At 39.6% G+C, this 12,072-nt stretch overlaps 1 protein-coding gene across 3 annotated transcripts in view; it reads right to left on the bottom strand.

Moving 5' to 3' along the window:
- The window catches only part of arhgef10la (Rho guanine nucleotide exchange factor (GEF) 10-like a), a 310,750-nt gene that overhangs the window by 137,981 nt on the left and 160,697 nt on the right, over positions 1–12,072 (bottom strand). For all 3 annotated transcript variants that reach the window (XM_036559119.1, XM_036559118.1, XM_036559117.1), the window contains one exon: positions 1,193–1,293. In XM_036559119.1, the coding sequence (XP_036415012.1) occupies positions 1,193–1,293 (101 nt within the window). The remainder of the gene's footprint in view (positions 1–1,192; positions 1,294–12,072) is intronic.

The following is a 12,072-nucleotide window of genomic DNA, read 5'->3' on the forward strand; positions in this document are numbered from 1 at the left end:
GCTTAGCAACCATTGCTATAAGCCATTATATTGGTCAACATGGCTTTAGCAATTGGTCAAAAGATCTGTCTGGGAGGCCTGTGAAAACAAACGTCTGACAGAGTGTGTTTTCTACCCATTTACAAAAACAGATAAACTGTTAGCTTGTGTTAAAAAAATAAAGATGTAAACATGTTTACATGTGTATAAATACGCCATCATAGCAACTTTAACGCATCAAGTCATTAAAGGTAAGATATGAATGGTCCATAACTTTTTATGCTCAAGGTGATTAGGATGCTTCATGGTTTAGGTTTTTAAGTTTGCAGGTGTTGTTCTCCCTCAACGTATGCTGTGTTAGCTGTCTGATTGTAACCATTTTATGTGACTGGTCTACACACACTTCACAGTAAAGTGGTGCAGTGTTGGTCGGGTTGATTTAAGGCCTACATTTCTCGTGATATTTGTTGTTGTTGTATTGCAGACTTTGGAATATGTAGGACAATGACTGCACTGCTGTTGGCTATAGGCAATAGTTTGAAGACATTATGGGACACAGCATGTTTAAATTTACAAGCATGTACGAGTGTATCAGGCAGAACGGTGTTGCTGGGGTTTGGGTGCAAGAAGAAGCAGAGAGATATGTTCCTTGCTCAAAATTGGCCATGTTTTATGAGGCTGCGGTTCAATATGCCCCTGCCCCCGAGATTAATATATATTAAAGCGAGCTTTATGTGATGATAAGGCCAAAATAAAACACACCTGCTCTTTGGGTTATCACCAGAAATGACAAAAATGGGAAAAACGAGGAGTCATAGCCTTGTAAATGTGGAGATGAGATAGTAGAACGGTTCCAGCAGGAATTCGAGTTTTATCTCTGCATATTTCGCAACTAGCAAGAGGCAAAAAAAAAAAAAAAAGGCTCAGGCTTAGGGCTTTGGTATTTTGGCATTCTAACCACGGCTGCTGTCCGCACGGTGCAAAAAAGGTCAGACAGAAGAATGTCATAGAAATTGTCTTTCTTCTGGTGAACTCGTGGATGAGTCGGCAGGAGAAAAACGGTTCATCCACGGTAGCATCAGACGTTTCATTTAGAGCCTGTCAGTCAGTGCGCACTCTTCAAAACATCTTAGCAATTGAAAGCATTATGTCTCAGAATGACAAGTCATCCAAGTGTGTGAAGACTCAAAGGAGGCACAAAATGAGGACTCACTCTGTGCTATCTTGGCCAGATGAAGGCGGTTGACCCAGGAGATCTTGCTGAGAGGACTCGGCGTGTTGAACACCACCATGAAGCTGACTGGACGACCAGACCTGCACCGAAAACAAAAAACATGGATGGCTTACTCAGAGTTGCCACTTTATTAGGTTCCCCCAACTTCTACCTGCACTCACTGGACATTTTTATGAGAAGCATCAACCATACAGGTGCACTTGTTAGGTTTATAAATTTGTAGGGCTGGGTAGTGATGGGAAAGATTGAATAAAATATTCCTGGTTAGCAATCAATAAACTAAACATTGGCTGACCAGAGACCACTCCTAATAAGGTAATATAGGGAAGCAGACTATGGATTGTATGCAGTAGACTCTCTAACGGGGGAAGAGTTTCTGGGCCCACAGAAGGGAGCTGTACCAGATGACTGTTTAAGTTATAGCTACACTCTTGTACGTATATGGAGAGTTGCACAAGTGGGCCCTGTAAGGAGAGAACAATCTAGTAAGAGTCAGACCAGAGTGGGTTTTAAAAAAGGCATCAAATGCATTTGGTTTTAAAGGCTACCAAAAAAGGTGTAAGGTTTGGATATGATGGGGACTGAAATGGTACGGAATTGTGTAAATGGGGTGGGGAAATTGCCTCATCACCCCAGAGGGGAATAAAAAGGAATGTCTTTTTCATTCCTTTTTATCCTCTTTTCATTTTTGTTGATATTCTTTGATGCTTTAAAACCTTTTTGAAGATATTAGATTACAGATAGTTATTAGGGCAATAGTACTAATAATATTAGAGTTACGTATAAATGTCCAGACCCTGGGCAAAAAGAGAGAGCTCTTGGTTGCGACCATAGTCCCGTGGTAGCTAGTACAAAGTACAGTGTAAGTTGCGGCCACTGAAATATTTTGGCCTAAAATGGTAAAAAAAATTTCAGTTTTTGTCCAAAAGAGAAAAATCAGAAAAAAAAAGTGTCCAAATTTAAGACTTCATAAACTTTTTAAATGATAATGAAAATGAGAAACAGTGATTAATAATTCTGATTGTTTCCTTCAGTCTCCTGTGTTCAAGCAGTTTGAGCTGCAGTAGATCAACAGTGGAAAAAGGCTAAGAATAATAAAAAAAAATAAATAAAATTGTCACTAGACGGGTGGGGGGGGGTGGGGGGGGTTTGTCGTGGGCCCAAGCACAGAGCTCTTGGGTGTATATTCAGTAATTTATTTATTATTGTAGTGTGTAGAATACTTAGTGATATGAGGTGTTAAAGAAAAATGGATTTGTTTGGTGTCACTGTGTGGCAAGAGCAGACGCTGGGTTCAAACCAGCGACCTACTACATGAGGGAGTAGAGTAGTAGAGAGCTACCTCTGCACCACAGGGGCAAACAAAGGAGGCCCAAGGGCTGAGACTGGTGTGCTCAAGCAAAGGAACTTCGTTAAAAAAGGAAACTAAAAGAACACAAAACCACCCTCAAGCTTGCGTGGGCATAAGGGTGAGTTCAGCTCACCAACCTCCCTTGAGCTCGTTCTCTGTTGCCTGCTTCGGTGCTCTTTCTTTTACCTTTTCTATTTCTTTTCTCTGTCTGTCCTTCTTTCTTTCTTTCTTCCTTTCTTTCCACCCACATGGGCTGAAGTACCGTACCGGTTACCCCTCTACAAAGGTGTAATGCTGAGCTGCCATATGTGTGACCTTTTATGCAGTGTTCCCCAGGTGCAACCGGTCAGCTCTGATTATTGCTTCTGGGAGTTGGAGTTCTGGGAGCTGACTGGCTACAGCTGCTAAAGGAGAACCCTACGCTGGACACTTGTGATTTTTATAGTATCATGATATAACACCTTTGCCGTAGTGCCCACCCCTAGGGTAAAGGAAGGCTAAAAGAAATGCTTTAGTGCACTAACAGATGGACTACAGTTTCTAACTGTGCATCAGCAAGGAGCCACAGGGAGGATGTTTCCAATAAAGTGGCCAGTGAGTGCACAAGAAAGGATAAAAGCAACATGCTCGCCAACCACCGTAGCCGTAGAAAAGACCAGCCAATAGCACTAAGTCTGGAGCTTAATTAACAAAGACAGGAGTATCCTCAATCAATGTCGGAGGGATACGGTCCTGCTTGGCTGCACAGGAATTTCCAAGTCCCTGTCCCAGGTCCCCAAGGGACCTTCGTGCGACAGTAATTAAAGATTTAACTCTCACTGATCTTGATCTCAAGGCCCCACACAAATCTGGGTCACAGGCCCAGTCTGGGCTACCCACTCTCTACTTTATCATTAACATGAGACAATTATCATCAGTAAATGTATCATGAAAACGGTGCCAAAGGCCATTTTTTTCTCAGGTACACTGAGCTGGTTATTTCACAGAAGTCTATACTGGTGATTCACTGTACTTCTTGTTAACACTTGTTAACTACATAGTGGTCAAACCTTATTCTCTTCTCATACTGCCCTTCTGTTATTGGGTGCCTTTACATTCACTCAATAATCCGATCATAATCAGATTTCTGCAGTTATCCAAATTAGTTATTCAAATGGTCATGTAAACACTATACTCCAATCTAGAAATCCGATTAAGAAATCTGATAACGAGGCTGGGTTTTAGCTCAGTAATCAGATTTCTCAGTGCATGTAAACTCTGACTCTGATTTCTTTCAGATTTCTAAGTCTGCGCATGCGCAAAAACAGACAACAGTACCGGAAATAAGCAAGCAGAGTCGCCACGAGATGCAGCAAAACACTTTTGGAGAGGCACTGAAACGAAGTACAAAATAAAGGATTTAAATATTCTTCATCTTCTAGATGATTTGTGTTCATATTTTCAAGTAAAGTGATGCGACGTTTAAAAAAAAACGCGGCATGAAGTTTTGAGTTTTACATTACGTTTCCTGGTTGTAAAGCAGAAATCCGATTACTGTCTGACTCGTGTCGACCCAGAGTTTCCCCATTATCTGATTACTCAAGTGCATGTAAACATGTGTTGACTGGATTACTAACAAAATCTGATTTTCTGCAGTTATCGGATTATTAAGTGCACGTAAACGCACTCATTGTTTTGCTATCCGGTGTCGACCAGAGGAGGATGGGTTCCCCTTTTGAGTTGGCTCCTCTCAAGGTTTCTTCATCTTCCATGATGGTTTTGTCTTTGCTATAGAGCAGAGTGCTTTAATTTTCATATCATAATTTCCGGAAACACTGGAAAGAGTGATGCATTGAAATATATACATCACTTCCAATGGAATAAAACATTAGATCAACACAATCTGATCTTCCAGTTCACTTAACTTTTCCAATAATCGTGTGGAATTACATCCATTTTGCATCATTAAAGTGACTCAGAATGGTTTGATATGAGATATCATTCTAAAGAAAAGTCAAAACGGTGTTGATAGGACACACATCCAAAGCATTTAATGTGCCTTAAAGCTACACCACAGAACTTTATTACCAGAAATGGTAATGGTTATGAATACATAGCCTGATTTTATTTTTTTTATTTTATTTTATTTTACCTTTATTTAACCTGGGCAATGGCATTGAGAATAAAAACCTCTTTTACAAGTGAGCCCACAAAACAATCAACAGAAACAACACCACAACCAACAGAATCAAATCAGAGTCAAAACCAAATTAAACACAGAAACAAACAAAGATTAAATTCTTTAACAATTATCTTAAAATCGCTAAAGGAAATAAACTGCTCCAATTTCAAATGTTTCTGCAGATGCAAAGCTGTAACTAAAAGCTGCCTCACCATATTCAGACCGTACTCTCGGAACATCCAGCTGAATATAACTACTAAAACATAAACTGCATTGAGATTTATTTGTTGATATGAATGCAGACAAATATGAGGGAAGCTGACCGATAATCGCTTTATAGACAAAAATTATCCAATGAATTTGTCTTCGGACTGAAAGTGAAGGCTATCCAACCATGATGCTTGAGACACTGTTTGACGAAAGTGTTCCAAGGGCACTATTATGTCTACCTTCTGTAGTGTTAGCTACAGCTACAGTCCATACACTGAGCCAAACCATGGTCCACCAAAACCACGTCTCGGTGAGCTTCCAGATGGTCCATGGTTCAGTTTACTGCTGGTGAGAATGCATTTTTGTGATGGTCCACATTGAGCCTAGTTTAACGTCTTACTCTCTACAGACGCTCACATCATTCTTGCAGCACAAGCTGCTGCTAATAAAAACAGACAAGCAATAAAATAACAGTGAGGTAATGCTCTCTGTTTTCTTTTGGCACATAGCTTGCAGAATGTACTTCGTCAGTGACCTGACTGGTTACATTCAAACTGACCAACCAATCAAGCAGCGTAAGAGTGCAGTATTACGTACAGTACTTCGTTACTTTTCACGTTTCAGGAGATTTTGCGGAAATACCGAAGTCAAATAGGATGTAATGATTAATTGGATTCTGCAAAATCTGTCTAGCAATAAAGATGCATTTTGACTGGTCATATTTGGGCCAAAACATGAATGAATTAATATAAATCAATACGTGCAATGAATGAGGCTACAACAAAAAAGGTTAGTAAAGTAAGACAGTGGTAAAGGAGTCTATTAGTTGACGTTGTAAACGTAGACTGAAAACTCAATATTAACCATACTGTGTTCCATGATGCTAATCCATTGTTCAATGTTTGTAAAAGGTGTCACTGGTGTTACTGATCCTCATTGGTGTTCCACATAATAAAGGAACACCAGAGACATTTTTAATGAACAATGCATTTTACAAAATGGCTGCTACAGAGCATCAAACCACATGTTGTCCATCATGGAATATCCACTAAAATATGGAATTTAATCCATTTGTGTTCTATTTTTTCACAATTACCTCAGAATAAAGTCGGTCACACCAGTGACTTCAGCTAAAAGCTTCATATGAAATCATGAGCTAAATGAGAAAATCTCTGATAACTGAAAGACACAGTGGACTCACCATGAGCTTTTCTTCACAGATCCTCAGACAACAGGTAAAAGGAAGTCGAATGTCATCAGTGTGACTTTTATTTCAAAATAAGAGATTTTTTGTTGCGCAGTAACACCAGAGACACAACTCCTGGGGACAACTTTCATTATATATTTTATAATATTTATTTGGCATTTGTTTTCTTTATGTCATCAAAATCATATATTTCACAGTCATGTATAGATTATTGTAGTTAAAACTGCAGAAAAACATGTTTTTTACCTCAAAATACAGCCTCAGCCTTCACACATGACTGTGAGGACGAGCTCTTCTGTGGTGCCTGGAATTCTATATGATTGATTTAAAAACCAATATTGCTAAATTGAGGCTCAGGAAGGTGTAATTGTTAAAATAACATTGTTTTATTTTAAAATATAAAATTAATAAATAATAAATTGTTTTTCCAGTGTAATATATCTGTAAATGGTAGGGACACAAAAACGGACGCTTCTATAGAATGACTCAAAATACATTGGCTTTCACAGCCAGTTAAAAAACCATTGACATGGATTTGATGTCCAAACACAGGTTAGATGGTCTTACTGTTTTGATGGAAATAGGGAAATATGACGATGACTCTGATATATAGTTAATCAATGACAAGGCTGAAGTTTCTTTTACATAAATGGTAAGAATTCCAAGTGAACACTGTGCTCTTATGTCAAGGTTTAATATCATTGCTTTCCCTGTGATCCACATAGAGGTTAAGTGTCTCTATCTTCATGACAAACAGGAGTTTTTTGGCTTATATAGTGGCAAATGTGAGTGACAGAGCGCTAGTATTCCTGTAAAATTTCTGACTAATAAACAAGCACTCATGTATAATTTGGTGCACTTTAGAAGTCCTAGTTTCTAATGATCTCATGTCTAGACATTTGCAGGACTTAGATCTAAAATAAACAGATAAACAAACAAAGGAGAATGCTGCTTCTCTTCCGCTTGTCTGGCCAGCTGACACATCAGTGACTTCCATCTGCGCTTGGAGCGAATCCTGGGTTTTGGTTCAAACTTAGTAAAGAGCGAAGGCAACTAATTCAGCTTCAGTTTGGAAGAACTCTCCACAGTGTCTGCAGTTTCAGGAGTTACATCATATCTGATAGCACATCCTGTCTGATCCCACTGCAGTCTCAGTCAAACTCTGCAACAAGGCAAAGCTTTCAAATCCAACTGAACTGCTGTTGGGATTATTTTCTCACTCAAGTCCCAACTTCATGTTCTTTAGGCCCTAAACTCAAAGCCAAAAACACTTTGACCAAAGCCGTAGGTACAAAGTAAACGTAATCCCCTGCTAACTTTGACCGGACTGTTTTACTGAACTTCAACTGTTTCCTGTTCGTCTAACTTCAGACTGAATCTGCCACATCTTTGTGCCCATAATTCAACCTATTACTCAACTCTATTAAAAGAAAATTCCACTGATTTTTCAAAATTTCTGCCTGATAAGATGGATAAGATAAGATGAAGAGTCATTCAGAGTGATTTTGGTGTGAAACGTTCCATTCTCGAGAAATTTGCCAACTGGAATTGTTCACAGTGGTGGTGATAGGAACCAGACGTCTAAATGGTTTAATGTCTCTGAAAGCTACTTCACATTAACTATTACATTAAATGCTATGAATACGGCACCTGGTGCCCAATAGTTTCATGATAAGAATGTGTGCATGATGCAGGGTGTTCTAAGGCAAAATAGTCCCCAAAGAAAGCTTAATTTTCTAAGATTTACCACTATTTTACCATCTTCAACATCACTTAGAAAAACTCAGAAGACGTGTTGGTTCATTGTTTGGATTGTAAACAAAATGGCTATATTTGCATTGTAGGCATCCTGACCCCTGGTTCCTATCACCACCAGCGTAAAGAAATGTTAGGTTCCTCTACACTGAACTTTTTCACGTCAAACCATGAATGCCTCTGTTCACTTCTTAACCATTGAATTATGCAGACATTTTGAAAAATAAAGGGAATTCCCCTTTAATCCCCTGCTTTGGAGGTCCATCAGTTAAGTTATGCAATGTTTTCTTCATCAATGTTAATGGCATGGATTTCGAGGGAAATGTGTATGATTTACAGAGAACGGAAGTGACCTGGATTTTCGTCTTTGTACGAGAGCAAGCAAGCCAACGTTTCCCAAAAACGTGTTGAAATGCTGTTTATCCACAGTGGAAGTTATACACAAACTTTTAATTTGAAGAAAGCTGCAGTTATGCTGTTCGTTTTATCTCAGTATCGCTGTCAGCTTTGTTTTCAGAGCCTCATTGCTCACTAGCAGCTCAACATAGAGTCTCCACATTTCACACAGAGAGAGACACCAGTAGCTTAGTTAACCCGATGATAAAGTTACAGTGGAAAATACTTTATTTGATCATATTAATCAAAAATATCTTTGTCAACTTCCATTCAGCTGGTGGAATGGCCAGTAATGGGCCTACAGAAAGAGGCCAAATCCTGTTGTGCCCTATTGTACTCATTAAACTCTATTGTAATCTCCTTTCCTCCCATTCATTTGGTGCCAATGCTTCATATTAACTTTGAAATCATTTCTTTCCTTTGCATTTGTGCACTATGCTTTAATTCCAGCATGCTCTGATCATGCAACAAACACACCAGCTTTAAAACTCTCTGAAACAATCTGTGTAATTTGAGCAACCAAACTCCTTCAGATAAATCACTGCTATAATTCATTCTTCTGCCCTAAATGGACCGGGGCCACTTTTGCACTTGTTTATTGTATATTTACCACAATGTTTTATGCAATGCCTCCTACATAAATCACTAACAGCACGTTTTGTACTGAACCATGTTCAACATAATCATATGTAGAAGCTTCCCACACAATCGCCTGCCTTTTCAGAGAACACACAGACAATCAGCTGAAAGTTTATTACTGAAATAAAGAGCTAGCTTTGCTGTGGTGCATCATGGGAGCCATGAAAATGAAAGGCCGACCCCCGACTGAAGTTCACTTATAACGCTTGTGTGTTTTCCTGTATGAAAAGCAGCTCTGATTCACTTTTACATGAACATTTCAAATTCTCTTCATCCCTAAACAGGATATATTTGTTACTGTACCTTTAAGACTGATTGATATATGTAAATGACCTCTTTTCTGACTGGCTGACCCCTCTGACAAATTGAAATTAGATTCGAAAAGTAGTCCAGGCTTGAATGTATGGACCAAATTGTCAGTCTACATCCTATTTTTTATTTCTTGTACTATTTGAGTCCTATTAAGTGCACTTATAGCATTTATAATGTTTTATGTTCCAAATAGTCATAATTCACTTTACAATCTTTCTTTTTCCCTTTTTAACAGGCTGCAGTCCCTCTCAAGGAAAAGTTCAGTGAAAAAATCTACTTTACCCTTGTTTTCTCTCACTCCAGATGTTGTCGATCAGCCAGGACATGTTTGGTGTTTAAGCTGTGCTTCTTTAGTTTAGAACTGGAGCTATGAGGCCAGTGATGCTAAGAGAACTAGAACTCAATAGTCCTAAACAGCCCACATCACTTCTGCAAAAATACATCTTTTAACCTGCGTCCAGGTCTTCAGTGAAGTTGCACAGACATGCTAAAATAAACATAAACAAAACTTCACCACTATGGGCCTTTTAAACAACACCAGGGCTGGAATCCATAAAGCAGGGCAGATTTTGGATTTACATATTTACATCCATTATCACAAATACTGATCATAGATCAGCAGCTCTACTCCTGAAGTGGTTTGTGAATACAAACACTGTAATGTGAAGAGGCTAAACACCGTTTTGTTTATTTTTATTATTCACAGCAAATCATTTTGTGCTCTAAATCACTTCGACAAGTCTGCACAACTGTAATGAAGACATAGATGCAGTTTGAGCGATTTCAAAGTTTCGGTGATGTATTTGTACAGAATAAAATATCCAGCCAACAGTGTCCTGTGGGCAGCGTCCTGTGGGCAGCGTCCTGTGACCACTGATGAAGGACTAGAGGATGACCAACACAAACTGTGCAGCAGCAGATGAGCTATCGTCTCTGACTTTACACCTACAAGGTGGACTGACAAAGTAGGAGTGTCTAATAGAGTGGACAGTGAGTGGACACAGTGTTTAAAAACTCCAGCAGCACTGCTGTGTCTGATCCACTCGCACCAGCGCAACACACACTAACACATCACCACCACGTCAGTGTTACTGCAGTGCTGAGAATGATCCACCACCCAAATAATACCTGCTCTGTGGGGGTCCATGGGGGTCCTGACCACTGAAGAACAGGGTAAAAGTGGGCTAACAAAGTATCAGAGAAACAGATGGACTACAGTCTGTAACTGTAGAACTACAAAGTGCACCTATATAGTAAGTGGAGCTGATAAAATGGACAATGAGCGTAGAAACAAGGAGGTGGTCAGAATGTTATGCCTGATCGGTGTATATGTATGGACTCCACAGGTCCTGTCACGTCTCCAGCCTTTTTATTTTATTTTTTTAAAACATTAAGTTATGAAAAAGTATAATTATGCGATGTTCCCCTGGGAAAAATGTAATTTAAGGAACACAATAGGAACTTTTCAGGGTACATTTCCATAGATTAGAGCTTGATAATCTAAAATGTATCTGTACTGTATGTTTTTCTTACAGTATATAAACTGTATAAATGTTAATATAGTACATCAAACTCGTTCATTTCAAAAAGGGACGGAAAATTTGGTTTTCCACGATGTGGCCCCTTTAAGAAAGGAAGGAAGAGAGATAGGGAGAGTCCCACAACTGCAGAGCCATGACAAATTACACTCTTCCTCCTGAATTTAATCGGAAATGGGGTAACAGAGTGAAGGTCGGGGAGGACGCGTCATCGCGGAGCAGTGACACGGGCCAGTGAGGAGAGGCCAGAGTGGAGAATGAAGTCGAGCTTTTCCCAGTTAATCCTCACGCTGAGCGAAGGAGTCGACCAGGTTAATGGTCTAGAACTCTACCATGGAGCCTGTTAGCGGAGTGAAACACCAATAAGTCTCCCCCTGCATGAACGACCATCGACAGAACAGGACAGCAGGAGGATTTCCAGAGGAGTAATTAAAGGACATGTTCTGGTCCGTGTGACCCACCTCTACCTGAAGGTGAAAAACACCTTCACCAAAGGCATTTGTTACTACAATATACACACCGTCCACTTTGGAAACTCCGCTTTGTAGGTTACTTCCACTCACTGACCACTTAATTTGAAACATGTACTTTGTACAGCACTTTGCAAAAGTCTGAGACCACCTTTCGGTTAGTTAATTTCACGTCAAAACAGCCGAGATACTGAAAAATAATACAGACAAAATGACTCCTAATGACCATGAAAGAGCTGGTAGATCATCAAAACTGTCCTCATCAGATTAACAGCACTCAAAACTTTCATCTCTGAGAAATCTGACAGCTGTTTATTCCAACCGTCCACTGTGAGAAGACGACTCAACACTGAAAGGAGGTGCAGCTGTCAAGAAACCGTTAATAAGAAAAAAACTGCAAATCAAACAAAGAAGCTGCTGGTGTTCTCAGAACAATGGACTGACCACCCCAAAGTCCAGACCTCAACATCACTGAATGTGTTTGGAATTAATTAAAGTCCCATAAACTTTTTTATGATATTAAACCCGAGTTTTATATTAAACATTCAGCAAAGCTTGAGCGAAAACTGTAAAATTATGATAAAACACAGCCTAAAAATCGCTGATCAGAACAGTGTGGGCGTGGCTAATGAGCAGCCTGATTGACAGCTCTCTGTACAACACTCCTAGCCTGCTCTGCCACTCATACAAAACAGATATCATTATCCTGCCTTTATGTGACGGTAACTGGACGAAAAATACAACGACGAACAGACGTGCAGAAAGAAACAACTAGACGGACGAATCAACGCGCAAAGGAATGGACAAACGGACATGCAGA

The sequence above is a fragment of the Colossoma macropomum genome, unplaced genomic scaffold (assembly GCF_904425465.1).
Source record: "Colossoma macropomum unplaced genomic scaffold, Colossoma_macropomum, whole genome shotgun sequence".
NCBI lineage: Eukaryota > Metazoa > Chordata > Actinopteri > Characiformes > Serrasalmidae > Colossoma > Colossoma macropomum.